Source organism: Molossus molossus, unplaced genomic scaffold (assembly GCF_014108415.1).
Source record: "Molossus molossus isolate mMolMol1 unplaced genomic scaffold, mMolMol1.p scaffold_m16_p_1, whole genome shotgun sequence".
NCBI classification, from domain to species: Eukaryota; Metazoa; Chordata; class Mammalia; order Chiroptera; family Molossidae; genus Molossus; species Molossus molossus.
The window spans coordinates 206,968,970-206,996,742 of record NW_023425344.1 but is presented as its reverse complement, the minus strand read 5'-3'; the positions used below and the strand labels follow the sequence as shown (position 1 = coordinate 206,996,742).

Here is a 27,773-nt window from a genome sequence, read left to right as displayed (position 1 = left end):
GAATTGAAAATTGGAAAGCCAAGTGAAGTGGAGGGAAATGAAAAATGTATAAACTGTGGAGAAGAGTTAAGTGTAAGAAACAACCAGTCTCTTTAAAGCAGTGGTTGGGGGTGGGTGGGGGTGGCTCCCCACCCTTGGGACATTTAGCGATGTCTGGGGATATTTTTGGTTTTCATAACTGGTATGTGGGGAGGGGAAAGGGGTGCTACTGGAATCTAATTGGTCAAGTGAGACATGCTGTTAACTGCCCTACAGTGCACAGGACAGACCCCACAACAAAGAATTATCTGGCCCCAGATGTCAGTAGTGCTAAGGTTAATGCTGAAAAGAAACAAAAAAGTCTTTGGTTTGTCCCACAGAGTGGAGAGGAGGAAGCCAGTGTGTCCACACTAACAGCATTTTGTTAATAAGCAAGTCAATGTGGGCGTGTTCCAAAGGGACGGGAACCTGGAACAACCTGAAAAATCATGTTTTGTCTTTAAACTTGTGTTAATACACTGTCCTTTGGTTCATACCAATTTTATAGACTTGACTGAGATTTTTTTTTTTTTTTTTTTTCGTTAAAAAGCAGGGAAATGTGTTGAGCTATAAGTACACAAGATGTCAGTATGTTATTTTACTCTGAAAGTAAAACAGAAAGTTAGGACCATTATTTATCAATGTCTATCTAGTTGAGTCTGTCTGCACAGGCATTTCAACAGTTGATTGGAGAATGGAGAAAAGCTAGCAGGGAACATTTTGTTAAAGTTAATTATAGCCCCCAAGAGTTTATATGTCCCCTGAAATATTTACAGATAGGGAAATAGCGGCCATGAAAATGCCCTGTTTATAAATATAGGCATGAGATGTGATGGGGGGGCTTGTTTATCTCTCACAGCTGCACAGATGTCCCGATCTCTCTGATTTCCAGCAAAAAATATCTAGTGTTCTAAGCTACAATGAAAAACTGCTAAAAGAAAAGGAAGCTCTAAGTGAAGAATTAAATAGCTGCGCTGATAAGGTAGTAAAAATAAGATGACTTTTTACCATCCTTGTACAGGGTGTGCCATAATGAGCATTTCTTTGTGCACATGGCACATGGGCCTAATTGTTAGCCTGGCTGCTCCAGAGCCTCCTGGAATAGCATTTCAGCTGGCAGTATGACCTTATAGCTCCTGAAGCCATGATTTTAACAGGACTCTAAATCAGTTGTTTAATAACTACATTATTAAATAAGGTAATACAAAGTTTGTCTCATTTTAATATGTAGCCAAGCTACTTAATATATAGTATTATTTAAATATATCACTATGTACTTACCTATAACATAAATAATGTATTGTTGTATTTACTAATCTGAGATCTATTACATAGACACGTTTCTTCTATTGTATTTTCCCTAGCAAAACCCAAACACTGCTTTTGTCCCACTTGCCTTACTAGGCGCTCTGTCTTTTCCTATTTTGGAAAAGATTTCTAATTGCCTCCCACTCCACCATCTCCAACCCACAAAAATGAGGCAATGAGAAAGAAAAATGGAAATCCCCAAAGAGAAGAGACTCCCAAAATTAAAGGTAGAAAAGGTAGTCAGGAAAACTTGATTTTACCTTACTCTGCTCCCCCATGTAAATAGATGTACTTGATCTTTTCAGTTTAAGTGGAGGCATACAAATTGAGACTAGATATGTTTGCAAAAATGCCATCATATGTTTTTTAAAATGCCATTACCTCTTTTCCCGCGGAAACAGCTGGCAAAATCAAGTCTGTTAGAGCACAGAATTGCTACTATGAAGCAAGAACAGAAGTCTTGGGAACACCAGAGTGAAAGCTTAAAGTTGCAGCTAGCAGCTTCCCAGGAAAGGGTATGTGGACAATTCTTGTTTCATCTGCATGGTTAATGTTTTTCTGTATCTTCTAGCAGAACCCCCAGTGGAAAGAATGTTACAGATGGAAGTATCCTAAGGGGGCTCAGAATGATTCAGTTTGACTAATATTTGAAACATGCTTCTAGTCTAGTGAAATAATTTTAATATTTCCCTCATGGTCCATTATTATGAGATTACTTATTTATAAAAGCTTGAGAATAGTGTGTAAAAAAGGATTGCTTGTTCCTTATTAAGAAATGAAATTTCTAAGGCAGGTTCATGGCCTTTTATAAAGATCTGTATCAACATTCCTTTTACCAGTTTAATGTTTTTTTATTGAAATAATTGAGATGTTAGCATAGAATAGGGTTCTACCAGTATATATTTATATTTTCAACTAAGAGGTCCTTTACAAACCAACACCACAGGTTAAAACATCATTTCTATAAAACTAGGTAAAACCATCTTTTGTGATGCCAGTTGGTACTCTTTGATTCTGTAAGATATCACTTGGTAATATACCAGATGACTATATCAGCAATACCTTGTTCCAGGCATAGTTCGTCATTTTCGTAAATAAAATTTAACATCCTGTCAATATACATAATATACTGGGTTTCCACACGGTTACTGTAAAGAGCTGGATATAAGTAAAAACAGCAGGGGCCTAGGTATTATCTTGCATTCATACCTGGACATGCTATAGGCGAGGCCACAAGGATTTGAATCACTGTGTAAGATTGTTCTCATGTTGCAGGTTCAGAGTTTAGAGGACACACTGCAGAATGTAAACCTGCAAATGTCCCGGATTAAATCCGACCTACGAGTGACTCAGCAGGAAAAGGAGGCTTTAAAACAAGAAGTGATGTCTTTACATAAGCAACTTCAGAATGCTGGTGACAAGGTAATTTTCTATTTTTATTGATGTATAACTTGATACAGTAAAGTTTACACATTTTTAAGTATATAACTTGATTATTTTATACACGTATATGTAAAATATATTTTACATACCTCTGTGTATGTGTGGTGTGTTTGTGTAACCACAACCTAGTTCAAAATATAGAACATTTCCAGCACCCAGCAGGCGCTCTTCCGTCCCTTCCAGTTGATAACCCCAAGGGAACCACTGTTTTACCCTCTGCACCATAGATTAGGGACGTTTGTTTCTGAACTTTATGTAAATAGAACCATAATGACAAGTTAACTTTTTGTATTGTGCAAGTCAGAAGACCATGACTAAGTTGTTTTGTTGTAAACTAAAACATTTTGATGTTGTAGAAAGTGTCTCATTTTAATATCACAGTATTGCTTCATCTGTACACAGATAAATTAAGAACAGTGTTATGGATGTTAGCCTTAGATGTTGAAATTTTTGTCCTACCATAAAAGTAGGCTTTAATTCAGTTATTTTATCTTTGGTGATGCTTTTCAGTTGTAATTTTTAAAAATAAGATAGTTTAGCCCTGGCCGATTTGGCTCAGCAGTTAGAGTGTCAGCCCGTGGACTAATGAGTTGTGGGTTCAATTCTGGTCAAGGGCATGTACCTCGGTTTTGATTCTTTCCCAACCCTGTTGGGGTCAATGTGTCTCTTTCATGTCAATGTTTCTCTCTCTCTCTCTCTCTTCCTCTCTCTCCCTCATACTCTATCTGAACAAAACTGGAAAAATGTCCTCAGGTGAGAATAAAAAAAATAATAATGAGCTTCCTTCTCTCTCTCCCCGGTTCCCTCCCTCCTTCCCTCTCCACTCCCCTCCCACCTCCCGCTCTCTTTCCCCCCTCCCCCTCCGAACCCTGGCAGAATAAAAACAAAATAATAATAATAATAATAATCTAGTTTCTATTTTTAAAAATTACTTCTGAACTGACATTTTTCTCAACATGAGATTGTACCTTTTTTTCTTTTTCATGTTATGACTTAAAAAGTTTATCTAGCTGTGTCACCTTTTTTGTTTCTTAAAGCATTTTTCAGGATCCAAAAAATCACTTTGGTAGCTTAAAGTATATTTCTGTGTTCAGGCCTCAATTACATGGCATTATGTGCTTTAGAATCTAAACAAGGGTATGATTGCACATGTGAAAATGAAAGTAGAGTTTAGCTTGTGAAAGCTTTCAAAGTGAGCAGTGCGTTTCTGAGCTCCCTCTGTGTCCTCTGTTAACCAAAGAGCAGTTATCTGGGTTCAGAGCATAACAAGGCAGTTTTTAAGGCCAACAATCTGTCTGTACTTGTGTCCTGTATGGAACTGGGACTTGTCATACCTTTGCTACTAAGCTTGATGGAACTATTTTGCCAAAGACCATTTTAAACAGAGTTTATAAACTTTTTTTTAATCAAACCCAATGACATTGGTTTTATTTATATCTATATGTACATACACTCACTCCCATTAGAAGACAAAGGTGAAGGTTATAAGGTACTTACTAAGAATTGCTGTCATTAGGTAAACATGACTCTCAAAACAGAAATCAGCTTTTTCCCCCCCAATCCTCACCCGAGGATATTTTTCCTTTTATCTTTAGATAGAGTTGGGGGGGGGGGGCAACAATGTGAGAGAGACACGTTGACTGGTTGCCTCCCACATGACCCCGACCAGGGCCAGAGACTGAATCACAACTGAGGTACGTGCCCTTGACCAGAATTGAACCCACGACTCTTTGGTCCATGGGTTGATGCTCTAACCGCTGAGCAAAACTGACCAGGGCAGAAATCAGCTTGTTTTTAAGGCTTAACTCTGCAATTGTCTCTTAAGAACTGGGCCCCTGAAGCAGCCACCCACCCGTCAGGATTCCATAGCCAGCAGCAACGGCTGTCTTGGGACAAGTTGGATCATCTGAGGAATGAGGAACAACAGCTGCTTTGGCAAGAGAACGAGAGACTCCAAACTGTGGTGCAGAACACCAAAGCGGAACTCACTCACTCCCGGGAGAAGGTAACTTGAAAAGTTGCACATGGTGGCATATGTCTGAAAATGCTTAGTTTGATGTGGAAATGAATGTTTTTGATATGATTGAAATAGTTCTAGGGTATGGATTTGAGTATCCTGTTACAGCAGACTCCTTTTGAGAATGTATAATTTATCATTTACTTTCATTTCATTTTATCCTGGTATGTTTATACAATATTTTTCATTTTGTATAAGCAGTTCTGTATTAAAATCTTATTTTAATTCTCATATCCAAAATATAAACTCATGGAAGTATTAACCATATATTCCTCTTCAATAGGCTAGCCACCAAGACAAGTAGTACAAAAATGGCGAAACAAGACTCAAATCTTGTTGGTCTAACTCCTTGTAAGAGAAGAGGTTCCTGCAAGGTTTAGACGTTAGAATGGTCTTTAAAAATTAGATTTAGCCCTGGCCGGTTTGGCTCAGCAGTTAGAGCGTCGGCCTGCGGTCCGGAGAGACCCGGGTTCGGTTCCCGCTAAGGGCACGTACTTCGGTTGCAGTTTGTCCCCGGCCCTGGTTGGTCGTGTGGTGACAGCCACTCGATGTGTCCCTTTCACATCGATGTTTCTCCCTCTCTATCTCTTCCTCTCTCTCCCTCCCACTCTATCTGTACAAAAAATGGAAAAATGTCCTCGGGTGAGGATAAAAAAAAAAAAATTAGATTTAAATCTTTCAAGTTTAGAATGGTCTTTTTTGAATGTTTAAATCAGCTTTATTAATTGGCATGCCAAATTATAAAGAACCCAAATATCCTTCAACTGCTACATGGATAAACAAGCTGTGGCACATCCATTTATGAAATACTATTCAGCAATGAAAAGGAATGAACACTTGTATAGATGAACCTCAAATGCATTTTTAATTGCATTTATTGGGGTAAAACTGGTTAATAAAATTATATAGGTTTTAGGTGTATAATTCTATAATACATCATCTGTATATTGTGTGTTCACCACTCCAAGTCTCCTTCCATCACTTGTTAAAATGGTTTTTTAACCTGCTGTTTAAATTCTTTACCTCTAAGTAGTAAGCCAACTATGTTTATTCTTAACTTAAACACCTCTTTCAAGAAACAACTCTCTGAAGAGCCACAGATTTTCATTTTAGAACATCTACTGTGTGCCAGAAACTGAACTGCAATGATGAACAAGATAAACAGGTCACTGTCCTCATAGAACTTAGTTGATATAAATATATTATTTCAGGTGTGAACAGTCCAGTACAAAGTGGATAGGATTATCACCTCATTCACTCCTAAAAAGTCATGCTCATGTCAGAGCAAAAGGCCTAGACTGTGTTTTCTTGACTCCCCTCCCAGTGGTTTGTTGGGGCCAGAAGTCCCTTCCTTCTCTGTCTGTTCCTTACAGTGTTGGGTTTTTAGAGCCAATCAGACCAAAAATAGATTTACCTAGAAAGGATCTTTTGAAATACAAAAAAGTAGGCTTTGAAAACTAGCAGACTTAACTGAAAAAAGTGTTTTTAATACAATAATACCCAGGTCCTAAATAAAAATGTTCATTTGTTTTTCCTGGCTGGGTGATTATATTAGCATTTAATCCTCTTACATTTGTTCTTATTAGGTCCGTCAACTGGAATCTAACCTTCTTACCCCCAAGCACCAAAAACATGTAAACTCATCAGGTACTGTGAAGCCCACAGAGCAGGAGAAGTTGAGCTTAAAAAGAGAGTGTGAACAGTTTCAAAAGGAAAAATCTCCTACAAATAGGAAGGTGAGTTTTTAAGAGTTTATACCAGTGTCTATGTTCTGACTCTGATGTGTCCCTAAGTGTGTGTTTCTTCCCTGCGGGCTTCGAAGGGAATCTACAGTGGCATATTTTTGTTCTTCCATATGTCTATGCTCTTGTACTCTTGTCAAAACAGTATACTTTGTGATGAAGTGATGGTTGAAAAGGAGCAACCAACTTTAAGCTTTTGTAAAGAAGACAGCTAATCATCTTTATTAGTATTACAAAGCCTTTATAAGTCAGTAAGTATATATATAGCCTGAATATTAGGAACATCTTCAGGTCTGTATGATCTATTGCTGCGTAGAAAATTAAAACAACAATCTGTTGTCTTACAGTTTCTGTGGGTCAGGAATTCAGAAGCAGCTTAGCTGAGTGCTTCTAGCTCAGGGTCTCTCAGGAAGGAGGTTGCAGTCCAGATATCAGCAGGGGCTGTATTCACCTGAAGGCTTCACTGGAACTAGAGGATCCACTTCCAGATTCATTTATATAACAACTTCTGTTAGGAGGCTGCTTCTGTGTTGACTGATTGCCAGAGACCTCAGCTCCTCAACCCCTGGGCCTTTTCTCAGGATGTGGTAGTGAGTGAAACCAGAGAGGCAGAGCCCAAAACACTGCCACAAAAGCTGTAGTACCTTTTATAAGATAATCGCAGAAATGACACACACCATTAGTTCTGCTGTGGTCTGTTGGTCACACAGACTAACCCTAGTAGAATATGGGAGGGGACTATGCAAGGGTGTGGAGATCATTGGGGACCATTTTGGAGGCTAACTACCACATGGTTAAACCTTTGTAACACAGTTCAATTCTTTGTTCCATGAAGTTAGAGTTCTAGACCAGTGTTACTCTGGGAGTCTATTATTACTTGCTTTCTTTAAAACTCATAGTTGTCATGTTACTTTCCTCTTCTGAAACTTATGGTTTATTTAAAAAGCTAGTGAGAATGATGATCATGTACTTTGTTATAAAAATTTCATAACTGGGGTGGTGAATACACAATACAGTTCCAGATGACGTGTTGTAGAATTGTGCACCTGAAACCTGTATAATTTTGTTTACCAGTATCACTCCAATAAATTCAATAAAAAAGGGGGGGAAAGATAGGTTGATCTTGTTAATTTTTTTTTTAACCATAATTTTTTTTACGTTTGTGAAAGTTATGATGAACAGTGGCTGTAAGAATACTGGGTGTGCTCTAAAGCCAAAATGGCATTTAATTTTAGGTACGTTCAAGTAGACTTTTCAAGAAAGACAGTGGGTATCATTCAGCTGCTCACTAAGGAAAAAGTCTAATGATAGATTTTAACAAAATGAATTTAAATGTACCTGAGAGATTACACTCTGTTTAACCATTCTTGCTACTCTCTTCATCTCTTTTGGTAAAAGCAAAAAAAAATCACTAGTTTAGAATAGTGTCACATGTTTTCTGTTTAGCAGTATTCTTAATCTCAGTGTTCTCTAGCTCATTCGATTCTTCCTGTAATAAAGAGAATTCCAAAAATGGATACTCATAAAGTCTTTAAATTTCATCTTTAAAATTGAGAAAGGAGTTAGAAAAACCAGGTTTTATGTAACTGGTTTTAAATCTTTAAACTTTGCCTTAAGGTGTTGTTGTTTCCACTACAGATCCACAATAGAGAATCATAAAATTGATTTAGTGAAACACCAGCATTTTTTTATTAATAAAATATACTACACGCCCTGGCCGGTTTGGCTCAGTAGTTAGAGTGTTGGAGGTTCGGTTCCCGCTAAGGGCGCATATCTCGGTTGCAGTTTGTCCCCGGCTCTGGTTGGGGTCGTGTGGGTGGCGACCACTCAATGTGTCTCTCTCATGTCGATGTTTCTCTCTCTCTCATCCTCCCTCTCTCCCTCCCGCCCTATCTGAAGATGAATGCAAAAATGTCCTCGGGTGAGGATAAAAAATAAAAATAAAAGTAATATACTACAAAATAGCAGAGTACTTGGTAGGATAAGTATTATTTCTGAAAGTTTTATTCAGTGATATGTACTTATAACTAATTATGCATATATACATATATGTGGGTGTGGGTATATTTTCTGGGTTGCAAGATAAAATGTATTTCATTCAGTGAGTGGATTGAAGTTTGAAAGCCAGTTCCCTTAAGGAATCTGCTCTATGTAAGGAGTGGTGATTAAAACTAGATTACTTGACTGTAATGCATGCACTGAATTATATTGTTTGCTTTCCTTCAAGGAATGAACTTGTCTTTCTTCCAAGAGCTGATATTTCTGACATGTAAACTTATCAAAATAAAGGAGAGCAACTTAGATGGTTTTTTTTGTTTTGTTTTGTTTCTTTAAAGGGAATTTTTTGTTTTTTGACAGGTCAGTCAAATGAATTCCCTTGAACGAGAATTAGAAACAATTCATTTGGAAACTGAAGGCCTGAAAAAGAAACAAGTAAAACTGGATGAGCAGCTAATGGAGGTAAGCTTTTAAGCAAATGGCTTTAGCTATGAAGAATATTTTAATCCATGAATGAGCCATTTGTTGCAAGAGACTAGCACAGCATTGAATTCGTCTTATGAAAAAAAAAAGAAAATCTAAGTAAACTGCCCAGCTGAATTCTTTGGTCTATCTTACCAAGTTAGATGGACATTTTAGCATAATGTACAGTCTTTGGAATTTATATTGCTTCACAGAGGATGGAATAATGTTGATTAACCTAAAATGTACAGACCTGTTCCTCAGCAAATTCAAGTGGCAGAGACGCCAAAAGACCCATGGCTCTCATCATTGCTATGGTTGTTAACAGTTTCCTGATACCTTCCATGTTACAGTGTTGTATAGATGTGTTTGCTCTCTAACAACCTCTTCAGTTAGGAAATCCATGCAAGGGATTTGAGAATATTAGCATTTAGAAGTTTAACTTTCAAGTGTTGCCACTGTTCATTACATTAGTAACTCAGTACTCCCTTGCGAGAGGTACAGCTATTAAATATAAACATGGATTTGTAAAACTTGTCAGTCTGGACATTGGGTTTCAGTCTACTAGATTGCTTTCTGAGGACAATTATAGGCTATAAAACAACTTATGTACAAAATCCTCCTTAAGAAGTTATTATTTCATGGAGATACTTTTCTTTGGGTAGATAAAAATATTAATCTAGTGTTTAGTGAACTATAAAATTTATATACGGTAGAGAAGCATGAGTAGAAAACGTCTTTTTTGTGCTCCTAAAAAGTACTGTGTATACAAATTTTAAGTTAGAATTGTAGGAAGGAAGAGAGATGTTTAAATATTTTTATGAAGCCAGGCACATGCAAAGGTAACTTTAAATAGATGCCTGGGTTTTAAATGTGAAATATGGGCAAACACATCACATTGACATTTAAATGACCACTGAGGGTTCTGTCACTTTTATGTCCTCTGATTTATCCACTAACAGAAAGATTAGTGAACTATAAATAGTGAAACCCAAACTATTTTTTCCTTCTCTGACAGCATATAATAAATGTGTCAAAAAACCTTGAGCTGTGGGCTGTGTTTAGATGTAGATATGCTTTTCTGATGAAATAATTATATACTGTAATGAATAAGATATCTGAATCAAAGGTTGACATGTTTAATACCAAATTGAAAAGTAACAGGGTATACTAATCACTACTAGATCCTCTCCCAACACTGCCAACCGACCAATTCTCACACCGACTCTTACTGGCCTCGAAAGCCCCCTTATCTCCCAAGTCTACTTTATAATTATTTGACATCCTAAAAAATTTTCCCTAATTATTTTTCTCTCTAGTAGTAAATATTTACTACTGGATGAGGGGGTTTACTTGGCACTAGAGCTAAATAAAGAGGAAAAAAAGAAACAACCATCAACATGGAAAGGCACTCACTGAATGGGAGAGCATAATTGCCAATGATACATCAGATAATGGGTTAATTTCCAAAATATATAGAGTGCTCATACAGCTCAACAAAAGGAAAACAAAGAACCCAATTAAATAATGGGCAGAGGACCTAAATAAACACCTCTCCAAACAGGACATACAAATGGCCAAGAACATCACTAATCATCAGAGAGATGCAAATTAAAACAACAATGAGTTATCACCTCACACCTATCAGAATGGCCACCATCAACAAATCATCAAACAACAAGTGTTGGTGAAGGTGTGGAGAAAAGGGGACTCTAATACACTGCTGGTGGGAATGCAGACTGGTGCAGCCACTATGGAAAACAATATGGTGTTACCTGAAAAAGTTAAAAATTGAATTGCCATTTGACCCAGTGATCCCACTTCTAGGAATATAGCCTAAGAAGCCTGAAACACCAATCAGAAAGAATATATGTACCCCCATGTTCATAGCAGCACTATTTACAATAGCTAAGATCTGGAAACAGCCCAAGTGTCCATCAGTAGATGAATGGATAAAAAGCAGTGGTACATATACACAATGGAGTACTATGCAGCTATAAGAAAGAAAGATCTCTTATCCTTTGAGATGACATGGAGGGACCTGGAAAGTATTATCCTAAGCAAAACAAGCCAAGCAGAGAAAGACAAATATCATATGATCTCACTTATTTGTGGAATATAATGAACATAACAGTCTGAAGAACAGCGTAGTCCCAGTGACGTGGAAGTAGGATACAGACTGACAATCTCCAGAAGGGGTGGGAAGAGATAAACCACAGAACTTATATGCATGTATGCATAACCAATGGACATGGACAACAAAGCTGGGGATGGAGCGGGGGGGGGGGGAGGGGGACAGTGCCAATGGGGGAAAAAGGAAAAACATCTGTAACAAAAATAAATAAATAAAACAAAAAAATAAACATGAGTTTTTAATAGGAACACTGAAAAGAATTTTTTTTTTTAATCCTCACCTGAGGATATTTTTTCATTGATTTTTAGAGAGAGTAGAAAGGACGGAGGGAGAGAGAGGGAAAGAAACATCAATCACATTGATTGGTTGCCTTCTGCACAACCCCGACAGGGACTGCGGATTGAACCCCAAATGGAGGTAGGTGCTCGTAACTGGGAATCAAACCCTCTACTCTTTGGTCATGGGCTGATGTTCTAAACCCTAAGCCAAACTAGCTAGGTTTGAAAAGACCATCTTATACACTATTTTAACAAAACTTTCTTTTGGAAAATAAGACTGAGCTATTAACTTTCTATGAGCCTATACAAATTGGATTCTTTAATAGTTTTATTGACATGTAATCCACATACTACAATTTATCTATTTAAAGTACACAATTCAATGGTTTTTGATTACTACATTAATTTTTTAAATTGTGATAAATATATACATAAAACCTGCCATTTTAACCATTTTTAAGTGTACAATTCAGGGGCATTAAGTACATTCACCATCACCACCTACTTCCAAAACTTTTTAATATCTGTATAATTTATACACAGAAAAATGTAACTGTTGGTCCTTTAAAAGTTCTTACTGACTAGAGCACACATGTTTAGGTATATAATACACCCAATTTGTACTCTTTTCTTTTTATAACTCCTATTTTTCTTCTTTTTATAACTCCTGTAATTTTCTTTTGTTTTTGTTTTGTCTGTGGCTAACCCGTACCTAGAACTCTGTGGTTGGAACGAGCAGAGAAGGGTGCAGTTTCTCTGCCTCAGATAGTGTGTGAAGGTAGAATATTCTCTTCCAATTAATTTCATAGCATGGAGATATTTCATTAAATTCTTTGTACATATAATCATTTCTACTGACCATAACAATTAATAAGTACTTAAGGTAAGAGCCAATATTCATTTTCCTTTTGCTTTAATTGTGGAATATGTCTGTGTTTACATTAGCATAAGAGTTTGCTCAGTAATTAAAACTTAGTATTTGAAGACTTGTTTGATGAAAAGCATCCGCTGATATAAAATTATGGGATCATAATTCTCCAGATACTACTTTATTCCTGAAAATAAAGTGGTGGGTTTTCTGAATGTATAACTTATTTCAAAATAGGTAGTGGCCCACCTCAGAAATTTAAAGAAATGGATAATGGCTCTGAAGCTTCATGATAACATTTCACTATAGTTGTCTTAGGGGACCTTTCCCCCTTCTCACAAGCCTGGGATAATTCTTGAGTTTAGAACTTGGTCATGCTTGTTGCATGCTCCCATTGAGCCCTGTGTCTGCTGAAATGTGTCAACAGATGTGAATGGCCACATGCTATGCATTCTCCTCTCCTTTAGCCTCTCCCCAACTTTGACTGGCGTTTGATACACATACCATTTCCTCATTGTCTTGAGCAAATACTTCTATTCCATGTACTTCAATTCCCAGATGTTCTGTGACACCTTCTTATGCCCCAGAATTGCCTGTCTTATTGTGCTATTTAAGAGTATAACATTGATAAGCTAAGATAGGTTAAAATAATTTTAGATGCAAAATTCTTTGAAAAGAAAATGTTGCTAACTCGAAAAATATGTAGTCATTGAACATTTGCTTTTAAGAATCTCTGTGAATGGTAAGCAAAGTGGAAAGCCATAAAGCATAACCACTTTTTCCCTGTTGTCTATTCCAACCTTGGTGGTGGTTGTGGGGTTTTTTTGTTTTGTTTGTTCTTAACATGTTTCTATTGATTTGATTTTTAGAGAGAAAGGAAAGTAGCGAGAAATAGTAACATAGATGTGAGAGAGAAACATCAACTGGCTGCCTCCTGCCTGCAAGCCCCCTACTGGGCATCGAGCCTGCAACCCCAGCATGTACCCTGATTGGGAATCGAACCGGGACCTCTCAGTCTATGGGACAATGCTCAATCCACTGAGCCACACCAGCCAGGCTTAAGTCTAAAACTAAGAAGGCTTACCGATTTATTAATTATATTACCTGCTAAGCAAAATTACTCTTCCCATCTACTTTACTCAGACTCATGTGCTAACCTGATTTACAAGTTATCAGTTGGTCAGGTTTAATTATTCTCTGCTTAACACTTCCAAGGGCAGCTCTGTGATTGAAGGTACTGCAGTTGACCAGGGTCTTGCCCTTGTCCTCCAGATGCAGCACCTGAGGTCCACTGGGATGCTTAGCCCATCCCCTCACGCTTGGGATCTGCAGCTGCTCCAGCAGCAAGCCTGTCCGATGGTGCCCAGGGAGCAGTTTCTGCAGCTTCAACACCAGCTGCTGCAGGCAGAAAGGATAAACCAGCGCCTGCAGGAGGAATCTGAAAACAGAACCTCTGAAACCAACACACCACAGGTATGAATGAGGCTTTTCCCCCATCTAATAGAAATTCAGATCACCTAATTTAATTTTATCTGTTTATTTGAAGTTATACCAGTTGAAAGGTGGAGATAAAGGATGTAAATCTGTCAGCGATTACACCTTACCTGTATTACAAATCCACAGAACTGCAGTGCCTTTTGTTTGTTTGTTTGTTTGGTTGGTTTTTTGCAGTGCTGCTTTGGGGCTCTCAACTGAGTGATTAAGTGTTCTGGGTCTCCTTGGCACATTTGTAATTGATGATAAAGTATCAGGATCATTTGCACATAGTGCCCAATTGACCTAACATTCTTGTCTGATGCCAAAAATATTACAGAATTCAAGTGCAACTCTAGGATATAACAAAGCTTCCTGGGTGTTCTTGTACCAGAGGGGTGCAGCCTGCTGAGTTCCATGAAATTCACAACTGGGGACTTTTCACAACTGACAAAGCCAAAATTATAGTCAGTGACTCTTTCTGGTTGACATAGTTCACTTAGAGTTTTCAAACTACATTATATAAAAAATTAATTTTAAGATAATAAATATCTTCTTCCCCTTTCCTATCAACTAGCATTATCCCAGCTTATTAGCAGACACCATCTTATATCACCTAGGTTTTCAAATAGGTAGTTCTCTTTAGTGCTTCATTAATACCCATCCTTTTTCAAAAGGCTTTTAACTCTTTGTTCTTGCACAGTTAGCTTATTAAGAATTAGAAATAAAATTTACTCAGTTTGTAGAATCCTAAATTCTTTCTTTCCAGTTTGGATGCTCTTCTATTTTCAAATACTTTGTTTCTCAGTTGACATTTGATAAGGAATTTTCCAACTCTTTCTGTAATCCCCTCAAAGTGGCTTTGCAAAGTCACATTAACACTATAATTATCTCTCTTTATATCTGTGCTTTGTCATGATGTACTACTGTCATCTATTTTTCCAACAAAACCTTAAAACATTTATTTCTTTCATGCTTTAAAATCCATGTTCTTAGAAGCTTCCTACATTCCACTTCAGTTTTCAAATATTTGAATAAAAATTGTGATGGTAGGGTATTAGGCAGATGCTTCAACTCCTCATTACAGAGTTGAATGCTAAAACCTTTACCTCAGTTTTTTTTGTTAATCCTTACCCGAGGATATTTTTCCATTGATTTTTTAGATAGAGTGGGAGAGAGAGACACATCAATTGGTTGCCTCCTGCACGACCCTGACCAGCGATCGAATCTGCAACCCAGGTATGTGCCCTTGACCAGGAAGTGAACCCAAGCCCCCGGGTCTGTGGGCCGACTCTCTAACCACTAGGCAAGACCAGCCAAGGCTTGACCTCAGTTTTTACTGGACATTTTAAACCAATGATTAGGCTAAGACTCTACTCATTGTTTTTTCATTCACACTATTTCCAAAGCATGCTTTTCCCAACCCACCCAACAATGTTTAAGTAAATATCCCATTATTCCAGTTACTTCAGGACGAGGTAGACAAAAAAGGTTAAGATTTTTATACTAAAAATAATTTCTCCAGTCAGAAGGCAGGGTGGACTGCTTATTCCTCTCACTAGAATGCCACTATGGGTTCTCCTGTTTCTGGTAACTGAGCTGACACTAATTTTGAGAATATTATTAGAACCTGCACGTTGTCTCTGTGTGTGGAGTGATGATTCTTCTGCCTTTGTGTTGCTTTGCTTGCATATGTGGTGTTAATGTGTGTACTTTAAAAATTGTTTGCATTATAAATGTGTGAACGTAGTCTCCCCCCAAAAAAACGTAATCTGGACATCAGGGTGAAGTGTACCACTTGCCTTCTTTCTCTAGGCCTTGCTACCGGAGCAGCGGGCAGTGCATGCAGATTCCTACAGAAGGATTGGGCACCTGTGAAAACTGGGCTGCTACTGATGGCATTTCTTACCATGGCAGATACGCAAATGCACACACCCACACAAACCACACATACTACACAGACACAGAGACATAAGCTGAGAAATGTTTTGGAATCAAGTGCTCTTTTAAATTATTATTAATAATTATTATTAATATTACTATGCCTTTGCAGTATTCTGTCTCTTATTTATTTATGTAGAAATGACAAGATTTTGTGAATCAAATTCACAAATTTCAGCTTGTTACAAATCATTTTATTTATACCATTTAAAGAGTGGGTTTGAGATTCTTGAAAGGATGTATTCTATATATTTTCTCATTCCATATGTTGTAACTATTTTTAATAAAAGGTACTACTTTTATATATGGAATTTGAAGAAAATCAGGGTTTATTTATACTGTTTTGTATACGATGTACAATACTTTTTTGACAGGGAAAAGGAAAATTTTGATGAAACAATAAAATAAATTTTAAATATGACTGTCTTTGTTTTTCCTCTTTCCCCATGCTCTATGTTCTTTGAATTAATTAGTTGCTATTGTTCTGTTTTTTAGTTTTGCTTTTTTTTTAAGGCAAGTGGAAATTGGGCATTTTCCATTTTATGTTTGAATTTTAAAAAGCCATTGTATCTGCCCTGGCTGGTTTGGCTCAGCCGCTAAGAGCTTCAGCCTGAAGACCAAAGGGTCTTGGGATCAATTCCAGGTCAAGGGCACTTACCTGGGTTGCAGGTTCAATCCCAGTCAGGGTCCTGCGGGAGGCAACCAGTCAATGTGTCTCTCCCACATCAATGTTTCTTTCTTCTCTCTCCCTTTCTCTTCCTACCCTTCCCCCCTTTCTTCCACTCTATCTAGAAATCAATGGAAAAATGGGTGAGGGTTAACAACAACAAAATTTAAAAATAAGCTATATCTTTTAAACTATCAAAATTTTTTAAGCTAGATTCTCTCAAAGCCTGATTTCTCGAAATTTACTTTCTGCATTATACTTTTGCCTACTCTGATTTTTGTCCTCAAATTAATCACATGGTTTAGTTGTTTCTTTTATGTTTGAAGAAATGCTCTTATTTAATAACCAAGCAAATGTTGGCTTAAACTCATGTTTGGTCATTCTGTGTGCTTTTTAAAGGATGCTTTTTTGAGAATATTTTTTATGCCATCAGCCACTAACACCTGAGTTTTGCTTAACATTTGAAGAACCTTTTAAAGTCTGAAATTCCTTATGTGAACATTTCGGTGGACTGTGGGGAGAGGTAGTCAGTTGTACTCTAAGTCTCTCTCCAGATCCCTCTTCTCCCTAAAACCCCCATATTCCTCAATCTGTCACTGTTACTTGAGGAAAAGAAGAGAAGCCAGGGCTCTTTTGCTGCCGTATTTTATCTAGGAGTTGTTTGTGGGGAGAAGGTTCTTAATTTTTAAATCTGTTTAGATGATAAACCCATCCTCCAATCCAGATGTTTGCTTCACATTAACAAGTCAAATTGGAAACAGATGAGTAGAATAACTGGAAAGAGGCTGATTATCATGAAGAAACACTAGCACCCTCACAGTAATCAGCCGTTTCAAAGGAAAACCAGAGATGCATATTGCAAGCTGATTGGAAACGTTAGACAACCCTGAATAAACTCAGTTTTTGTTTTGTTGTTAAAAGGCCCACAGTATCGCAAAGACCCAAATCACAGATGGAAAGTTGATAACCATCTTTTAATTTACTTTGGATAACTATTTTACTAAAAGTGCATACAGTTATTAAATTATGGGTTTTAAGATTTTTGCTTTATCTCAGGGGAAGATGGTAACACAGGTAAGATTCTTTTTTTTTTTTTATCTTTGATTCTTTCTCAGATAGAATTACTTTTCTAACATGTGTAACCCATGCAGGGTTCAGAACTCCCATCTCATAAGAAATCTACCCTTCCTGATACAGAGGCAAACATTGGCTCTCCGTTCTCTAGGCATCTTATGGGGAAAGTAAACTACTAGTATTTTCATTTCAATGTGGCATGATTTTCAAATACTGTTTTTTTCTTCCCTTCAGGGAAACCAGGAACAACTGGTAACTGTCATGGAGGAACGAATGATGGAAGTTGAACAGAAATTGAAACTAGTAAAAAGGCTCCTTCAGGAGAAAGTGGATCAGCTCAAAGAACAAGTGAGCCTCCCAGGTCATCTCTACCCACCCACCTTACATTCCACTTTTAACACCAGTTTTACATTCCTTTATTGCCATTAACTTAACTATTGTTGTCTAATAAAGGCAAATTCTATGAATGTATAGAAGAATTTAGAATTTACATTCCCCCATACTACTTCAAAAATATGAATTCTGTATTCTACATTATTTTTCCAAAGCTCTTTTAAGGTATGTGTTTGTTCACAATTTAAAAAATGTGTATTTGTAACAGTGACTCAATTTTTTTTTTTTTTTTTTTTTTTGCCCAAGACAGGAAATATTCCTACTTAAATAAACAAAAAATTTATATTGGTAAAAAATTGGAGGATAATATATAGAACTTTAGTTTTCCTGCTTACAACAGCTATGACAACCTCAAAAAGTATCTTATGGCTATAACCAGACTCAAAAGGCTATGCTTTGAACTAGAATCCAGACCCTGAACTCCAAGACCACTAAGCAGCCTGAACCTTTTCACCTTCTGGTGGCAGGTATGGCCTCTGTGTTTAGAATTATATGTACATCCACTGAAGAGACATGCAAAAATGACTAGTTTCTAGGAAAGTTTGAGATGAACTGGTCAGGGGTTAGACAGGAGGAGCTGCCCAACACTGTTTTCTAGATACATAATATTTAAGAATAATCCCAAGAGAGGGTCTTAATGCAGAGGTAAACAGGAGCTCTCCTTTGTCCTATATTTTAATACACAGAATGGGAAGAAAAAGTCCTGTATAATAAGCATCTATCAATTCAACCTTTTACTCATTCATTTATTCAATATATTGTTAATATGTGTCAGGTGCTGTTCTAGGCACTAGAAATACAGCAGTGAACAAAATAAAATCTCTGCCTACATGTAATATAGTTCAACTACAAGGTACTGAGTATTTGACCAGTAGTAGTTTCAAAAATAAAGAAAATGGGGTCTACTCTATGTTCAGGAGAGGATAACACAGAAAAGGAATACTTGATGCAACTCAGGAAGTTTGAAAAAAGTTTCCTATAGACTTCTTAAACCTAGTATTGTGGGTTGAATAAGATTTTAATAGGTGAAGAAATGTGGGAAGGGCATTTTAGTCTATGGAAACATCATGGAGTTATGACAACATATGAGGTGTGGACATCTGCAAACACTTTGGATTAATAGTTTGTCATAACACTGTCCAAGGAGAATAAGGAGAAGAAACGGAGAGATAGGGAGGGGTTGGCAGTAGAGGGCCTTACATGCTGAGCTGTGGAGTTTAAATTTCATTTTTTTAAATGAATTTATTTTTCTTTATTGATCTTAGAGAGGAAGGGAGAGGGGGAGAGAGAGAGAGAAACAATGATGAGAGAGAACATCGATTGGCCACCTCCTGCATGCTCCCCATTGGGGATCGGGCCCACAACCTGGGCATGTGCCCTGACCGGAAATTGAACCAGCGACCTCTTGGTGCGTGGGTGGACACTCAACCACTGAACCACACCGGCCGGGCTAAATTTCATTCTTTAGGTGATAAAGAACCATCAAAGTGTCTTTTAATGGAAGAGAGGGACGGAAAAAAGTTTTATTAGAATGGTTCCTGCTTGAAATTTGATGTAAATGAGGAGTTAAAGGTATCATGAGGGACGAAGGACTAGAAAATATTAACAGAAGCTGTAATAAAATTATCCTAAGGCTGCTGACAAGTTTTCCACCCTAACCTACACTATATATTCTAACCATAAATATTAGAATATATCTTCTAGACAAGATGCTATGCAAAAGAGGAAGAGTTAAGGGAAAGTAACTGCCCAAATCTTATCTCTTTGTTATAATACAGGAGCCATGCTTTGAAATAATCAGTAGTTTGTAGTTATGAATGGGAAACTCAAGCATCTGCTGTTAAGAACAGAGTTAAACACAGTTCACACCCTACAAAAACTCATAAATTTGTTATAAAAGTACTTAATATTTTTAGAGAATAAATAAAGGAATAATACCTAACTTATTTAGGTGGGAAAGTTTCATTTTTGAACCCTCAAATATCAATTTGTTCTTTTTATCAGTGACTTCTACAAACATTATGCAAAGAAACAACTTGGAATAAGTGGATTTGCTCCACTTGTACCTCTGATGCTAGTCTGATGTGGAAGCTGTATTATAAAATAAAAGAATAAAATTGATAGAAGCCATTTGCCTTTATAAACAACTGTCTATGTCAGAGTTTAACTTAAAAGAATTACAGAAATGGAGTCAAGATATTTCTGGTTCTGTTTCTAGCTCTGCAAGAATACTAAAGCAGATGCAATGGTGAAGGATTTGTATGTTGAAAATGCCCAGTTGTTGAAAGCTCTGGAAGTGACTGAACAGCGACAAAAAACAGCTGAGAAGAAAAATTACCTTCTAGAAGAGAAGATTGCCAGCCTCAGTAACATAGTCAGGAATCTGACACCAGCACCATTGACTTATACACCTCCCTTGAGGTCATAGCAAAGCCAAAGGATACTCTCATGTTTGTGCACTTTACTGAAATGGATGGAAATTTCAGTAGGTTCTCTCAACCTTTTTTTGGTTTTAATTTAAAAAACCTTTAAGGGCTTCAAGTTAAGCCTGGCCTAAAACTGCTGGCAAGAGTTGGAGTCTCCATTCAATGAAATGAGTGTTTTTAAATAGACTCTAATAGGAGTTGCAAACAAATATTCACACATTTCACTGAAGTATTCCTAAGTTTTGAAATTTTAAAAAATACTCTAGTAGCCACCAAGAAGGTAGATAAAACCCTAGTTTTGAATGAGTTTTTTAAATAATTATTAAATTCCAAATATTAAGTTTGAGATAGAATTTTGTTGTTTTGATCTTTATTTTTAAACCAAATGTATGCCTTCTTAACATTTAAATATAGGAAAGTCATTATGTTTCTAATAGTTTCATTCTTTGAATTAACTGGTAGACTTTCTGCTTGGTAACAGAAACTGGGCTCAATATCCACTGAGGTCAAAAAAGCCAGAGTCTATAGAACTTGACCTTCCAACACCTATGACAGTATTATCACTCTTGATGTATTATAGATATACTGGTTTACTCAACTGTACTGTTAACTAATGTTAAAACTACTTTCTTTAAATAGCCTTATTTTTTCTTCTTATAAGTTTCATTTGGGAGTTTGTCTTCTAAACAATGGATAAAGCCACATTCTCAAAGCATTTGAACTATAGGAAAGCACTGGACAAACCACTTTAGAGAACAGATACTCAGAAGAGAGAGAGGCACACCATGTGGGTTTTCTCTCTTCTAAAGTCTTGGAATTCATGAAGTTACATTTGGGGTTGCCTCAAGAACTCAGGGAACAATACTTTAAACTGTCATCCTAAAATAACATAGGGCCTCTTTAAGAATTTAAAATGTATAAACCATGTGACCTTATTTATTTGTCTTTTATTTAGAGCCATAATGGGATTTTTATTTCTACACTTTTAGTGAATGTAATCTTCTGGAAAAAAAAAGGGTGTTGGTTTTACAGTTAAAAACCTTTTTTAACTTATGGAATAGTTATTATTTGCTCGTTTGTTTAAATAGTTCAATATTTCCACACTTTCTATTCCTCTAAACCTCAAATCTGATAAGAATTTCTTACCATGATAAGTGTTGGCATACCATCTGAGTGCCAAGTAGGAGTTCCCATTCAGTCTCAGGACCAGAACTTCATAGAACAGTAAACATTTTAGATTTTTACCTGGAGGATAAAAAGTTATCCAATCCATGTTGTAGCCTACATCAGCCAGCAGTTGGTGGAGGATTTACTAGGTGCAGGACACTAACAAAGCTCATCACAGTCACTTACTGGTTTTTGTGGGAAAGGAATTAGATAAGAAAAATTCACTTTGATGTATCCTGGGAGGGCCAAACCCATTGATTTATAAGCAGTGTCACAGCAAGATCAAACACTGCTTTATGGGCAGGAACAAAAGAAGCAGCAAACTGCCTAAGACATCTATGTCAGAAGCTCAGTCTCAACACAACGATTTGCATCAAGGAACTTTAGAGCTCCTCTGGGGCTAACCATCTACTGTTAGTCCAGCCCGCCAGCTCAGGAGCCCACACTACAAGAGTCCTGACAAGGCACAGTTGGTTGTGGGACAGGGAGTTCACCTTCATGAAACAAACCTTTTCATTGTTGGACAGTTCTTATCAGAAAATCCTGATTTCCCCCTGGAAAAAGAATTTTAATCCTTCCCTATAATTACACCTCAAAGCATTTGATATCTACTGTCTTCCTTCATCTTTCTTTTCCAGTGCAAACATTACTGGTAAATGCTACTACTGTTACTGCATGGGACTTAACAGAAACTCTTTTACACTTAAAACTGGGGTTAGGCCTACTCTAAGGTCATAAATAAACTAAGTATCTGTGGTATGTTTATGTGATATGCATAAAGTTACTCAAGGTTATTGCCATCCAAAATGAACACCAAGCGTATTTCTCAAATAGCTGGCATAGCATGTGATCACATGTTGTATTTTAATTTTTATATTATGAAAAGTGTTGGTTAATTTGTTTATGTGTATATAAAATGCTGTACAGTGAATGTGAATGTGGCCTTCTGGCAAGTTTTAGACTATATTTATAATCCCTTTATAAAAAATCAAAATCTGCTCAAATGCAAGTTTATTTAACCAACATCTAGGTGCTTGATTTCTTGCTTTACTGCACTTTTGAGACTGGAAAAAAGATCAACACAAGAAGTACAGTTACCTTAATTGATACATTTTTCAGCAGTTTATTTTTGTAAAGTAGTTTAGAGTGGGAATTGAACTAACAATTTATAATATAGCTTATAGCTTTTTAGAAGACCTTTTAAAGAGATTAAACTGTTAAAATTGTTTAGATTTTGCTTTCAGACTTTATAATAGCACTCTTTAAAAATCATAAGTTATATATTATTTTATAGACATTTATAGCTGCTTGTTTGTTAAAAGCACTGGTTAAGCTTTCTTTTGACTTCCTAAGAACAGTTATTTAAATTAAGTCATAGAAGATGGAATCTTCATTTCAAGGAAAGAGAATCAAGTTTGCCTTTGGATGATAATACATTGCACTAAGAGGAAAATGTGGATAGTAAAACCCGCATTCTATTTCACTTTCTTCTGCTTTTTAGAATCCTGAGCTCTTAAGCTCAAATTTGTGAAGGGAGAAAAGTAGAAGGGGAGGGAGGGGTAGAACCACCACAGTATTTTATTTATTTTTCTAAAATTCTTAATAACCTCAGATTTTAAAAACTATTTAAAATGCAAATCCTCTCCAGCAGCTTCAAATTCACTGCTTATATATTTAATCTTAAGTATATTTTACGTAAATAGATGACCAAGTCCCAGGCATCAAGGTATCAGAGGAGCTGATATAGGTCTAGTATTTCAATAATGTACAAATACCCAGGGCAGGTATTATTATGAGGAACTTAAAAAAAAAAATGAACAAATAAGATTTTATGACAGATTTTAACATGTTGGAATGAATTTTTTATTTTTGTGACTTATATTTTTCTGAGTGAAGGAAAAGAGAAATGTGTTGCTACTGTCAGCACCTTTAAGGTATTCCCAATCAAGGAAAGGCTCAGTGCTTTGTGATAAATAGTATTAAGCAAGTTTAGTTTTGAACAGATTACCTTAAATGACTCATTGGAATGATGTAATTATACAAGTGAGCCAAAAACCAAGTCAAAGCCTAACAACCAAAGCATTCCATATTTAAAATGTATTCATTATATCATGTTTGGGTCTATTTTAACATCTCAGAACCATACAACAGTTTTGATTCTATGGCATATGTATAGCTGTTTAATAATAAATCCAAGTTAGCTTTTTGTTTCTCAGTTTTTCTGAAAGATGTGTTAAATTTATTCTTATGGGAAGACATCACATCATGATTTAAGGAAACACTGGCTTTGTGAAGGAAAACCTGAGTTCATCTAAAGCCATCTGCAGGATTCTTCTCAGATAAAGATTAATGTGTATATCAACCTTATATATTTCATCTTAGCCATTCTAGGTAAATGTTTAATGTGAGCTTAAAGTGTAAATAAATAATTTTGCAAACATGGCTCTTGTTTTTTTTATACACCTTGAACTTTTACAAACAGTTTCAGTGTATTTATCTTTGGTATTTAGAGTGAAAACATCAAAATATTGCACTGAAAATTCTGCAAATATAGAATCTGAGCCTCTACTCCAGACCTACTGAATCAGATTATGCATTTTATAAAGCTCCCCAAATGATTTGTATGTGATTGAGAGCACTAGTACTCCCATTCCTGTCACAGAATTGATACTGGTCAGCTTGGGGTCTCTGTTCCTGTTGTGGTTCATAATTTACTTCTAATATCCTGACTTAACCATAGGTGAGGCCGTGTGTGAAATTTTGGGTGCTTCAGAGGTGGCTTTATTTCACTTTGCCATATTCATGGGCGGCTCAGACTTTTCTGTTGAGCTGTTCATGAATGATGGGATAAGGGCATTTATAGGCACAAAAATAGCCTGAAAGCACATTAAGTTAATATGCTGAATACGAAAATACAAAATAGAAATGCTGGCCAAACTAGACCCATTTCATGAGCCTTGTTCAAAGTTTTTATATCAACCTCACACTGCCTTTATGAGGCAAGAACTATTATCCCCATTTTATATTTATTTATTTTTTTGTTACAGATATTTTACCTTTTTACCCCATTGGCACCCCCCCACCCCACCCCCCCTCCACCCTGTCCCCGGCTTAGTTGTCCATGTCCATTGGTCATGCATACATGCATATAAGTTCTGTGGTTTATCTCTTCCCACCTCCCCACCCCCCATCCCCTCTTCTGAGGGATGTCAGTCTGTGCCCTACTTCCATGTGTCTGGGTCTACTGTATTCCTCAGACTGTTATGTTCATTATATTCCGTATATAAGTGAGATCATGTGGTATTTGTCTTTTTCTGCTTGGCTTCTTTCACTTAGTATTATCCCCATTTTATAGATGAGAAACTGCAACTTAATAAAGTTGTAACTCAAGGCCACACAGCCTGCTAGGTAGGGAACACAGGACTCAAGGCCCAGGTCTGTATGAATATGTTTTAACACTTGTAATAATAGGCAAACAACATTTAATCAGTGTGGACTTGAATAATTACTATGTGCACTGCACTCTAAAGAATATAAAACATTCCTAGTTTTCTGTTTATAGTAGATCCCTGGCCCCAGTTGGGGTCTTGTGGGAGGCAACCAATCGATATGTCTCTCTGTCTCTGTCCCTCCCTCCCTCCCTCCCACTCTATCTAAAAAAATCAGTGGGAAAAAAAAATACATAACATTATCAAGACTTGTTGATAGACTCAGTGTTATAGGCACTAAAATAAGGAAGGTTAGTGCCCTCGGGCATTTTAACAGAAAACAAAGTTTCTTAATCTAGTGTTAAATGTAATTCTGTGCTTTGTTTTGTAGATTCTTTTATTCATTTTGCATTGAAAAAGTCATTTGCTCTCTTATACCTGATATCCGTTTTTTTATACTACTAGTTGAATATTGTCCAAGAAGACCAGAATTTTGATGTAAATTATGCAAAAAGAAAAAAGAACGTAAGAAAGTGAAAGATAGCTTAAGAGACCTATGGAACAACATCAAATGGAATAACATTGCATTACTGGGGTCTCAGAAGAGAGAGAGAAAGGAGTAGAAAACTTATTTGAAGAAATAATGGCTGAGAACTTCTCAAAACTGGGGAAGGAAACAGATATCCAGACCCAGAAAGCGCAAAGAGTTCCAAATAAATTGAACCCAAAAGAGCCACACCAAGACATTATTATAATTAAAATGTCAAAAGATAAAAAAAGAATCTAGGCCCCAGTAACTCAGAGTGTCATCCAGATACGCCAAAGTTGTGGGTTCGATCCCCAAATCAGGGCACATATAAGAATCAACCAGTGAATGCATAAATAAAATAGAACAATAAATCAATGTCTGTCTGTCTCTCAAGGCAATAATTAAGAAATAATAATCTAGAAGCAGCAAGAGAAAAACAACTTGTTGGTACAAGAGAACCCTTGTAGACAATGAGCAGATTTTTCAAAAGAAACTTTGCAAATCAGACAGGAGTGGCACAATATATCAAAGTGCTAAAAAGAAAAAAATTTCTACCCAAGAAAACTCTACCCAGCAATGTTATAATTCAGAATTGAAGGATAGTTTTCCAGATAGGCAGAAGCTAACTAAAGAACATATATGCATAACCTATGGATACAGACAATAGTGTGGGAAGGCCTCTGGGGGAGGGCAGGTTTGGGTAGAAGAGGCAAAAAGGTGGAAAATAGGGGACATCTGTAATACTGTCAACAATAAAAGTTTTAAAAGCTAAAGGAATTCGTCACCACTAAGCTGGCCTTACAAGAAATATTAAAGTGACTTTTATTTTAAGAGGGAGAGAGGGAGGAAGAGAGAGAAATATCGATGTCAGAGAGACACATCAACTAGTTGCCACCCACACAACCCCAACCAGCTGGGGAGAAACTGCAACCGAGGCACACACCCCCAATAGGAACCAAACCCCAGTCTCTCTGGACCACGGGCTAATGCTCCAACTATGGAGCCAAACCGGCCAGGGCTAAAGTGACTTTTTAAAGTTGAGAATAAAGGGAATTAATTAGTAAAATAAAATGTAAGAAAGTATAAATCTCTTGCCCAACCGGTGTAGCTCAGTGGTTGAGCTACGACCCGTGTACCAAGAGGTCACTGGTTTGATTCCTGGTCAGGGTGTGTGCCCAGGTTGCAGGCCAAATCCCGAGTGGGGGGAGGCAGCAAATCAAGGTTCTCTCTCATCGATGTTTCTCTCTCTCCCTCTCACTTCCTCTCTCTCTAAAATCAATAAAGAACCCACTTTCGCCACTTTTATTTAACATAGTACTGGAAGTCTTAGCCACAGCAATCAGACAGGAAGAAAAAATAAAAGGGATCCAAATTGGAAAGAAGGAAGTGAAACTGTCATTTGCAGATGACATGATGAGATACGTAGAAAACCCCAAAGACTCCATCAAAAATTTACTAGACTTAATAAATGAATTTGGCAAAGTAGCAGGATACAAAATTAACATCAAGAAATCGCTGGCAGCCCTGGCCAGTTTGGCTCAGCGGTTAGAGCGTCGGCCTGCGGTCTGGAGAGACCCGGGTTCGGTTCCCGCTAAGGGCACATATTTCGGTTGCAGTTTGTCCCCGGCCCTGGTTGGTCGTGCGGGTTGCAGCCACTCGATGTGTCTCTTCACGTCAATGTTTCTCTCTCTCTCCCTCCCACTCTATCTGTACAAAAAAAAAAAGAAATCGCTGGCATTCTTGTACACCAATGATGAACTCACAGAAAGAGAAATTTAAAAAGCAATCCCATTTACCATCATGGCAAAAAAGTAAGATATCTAGGAATAAACTTAACCAAAGAAATAAAAGGACCTATTTGCAGGAAAATACAGGTCATTGAAAAAAGAAATAGAGGAAGATATAAAAATGTGGAAGCACATACATTGTTCATGGATTGGAAGAATTAATATCATTAAAATGTCCATACTACCCAAAGCAATCTATAGATTCAATGCAATCCCCATCAAAATACCAATGACATACTTCACAGAACTAGAACAAATACTTCAAAAGTTCGTATGGAACCAAAAAAGACCTCGAATAGCCACAGCAATCTTAAAAAAGAAGAACAAAGTAGGAGGGATCACATTACTGGATTTCAGGTTATACTACAAAGCCACTGTACTCAAAACAGCCTGGTACTGGCACAAGAACAGGCATATAGACCAGTGGAACAAAACAGAGAACCCAGAAATGGACCCAAGGCAATATGCTCAATTAATATTTGACAAAGGTGGCAAGAGCATACAGTGGAGTAAAGACAGCCTCTTTAATAAATGATGGTGGGAAAATTGGACAGCTACATGCAAAAAAATGAAACTAGACCATCGACTTACACCATACAGAAGAATAAATTCAAAATGGA

At 37.0% G+C, this 27,773-nt stretch overlaps 1 protein-coding gene across 11 annotated transcripts in view; it reads left to right on the top strand.

Annotated features, from left to right (window-relative positions):
• The window catches only part of NIN (ninein), a 111,566-nt gene extending 87,726 nt beyond the window's left edge, over positions 1-23,840 (top strand). For 6 of the 11 annotated variants that reach the window (XM_036268450.1, XM_036268486.1, XM_036268456.1 and 3 more), the window contains 9 exons: positions 878-1,000; positions 1,728-1,841; positions 2,602-2,748; positions 4,595-4,774; positions 6,373-6,522; positions 8,887-8,988; positions 13,541-13,741; positions 17,658-17,771; positions 20,035-23,840. In XM_036268450.1, the coding sequence (XP_036124343.1) occupies positions 878-1,000; positions 1,728-1,841; positions 2,602-2,748; positions 4,595-4,774; positions 6,373-6,522; positions 8,887-8,988; positions 13,541-13,741; positions 17,658-17,771; positions 20,035-20,244 (1,341 nt within the window). In that variant the 3' untranslated portion in view covers positions 20,245-23,840. Of the gene's footprint in view, positions 1-877; positions 1,001-1,727; positions 1,842-2,601; positions 2,749-4,594; positions 4,775-6,372; positions 6,523-8,886; positions 8,989-13,540; positions 13,742-15,556; positions 16,102-17,657; positions 17,888-18,062; positions 18,284-20,034 lie in introns of those variants that run through there. The other 5 variants (XM_036268523.1, XM_036268501.1, XR_004960331.1 and 2 more) reach the window with 4 other exon arrangements.
• The last annotated feature ends 3,933 nt before the right edge of the window (positions 23,841-27,773 follow it).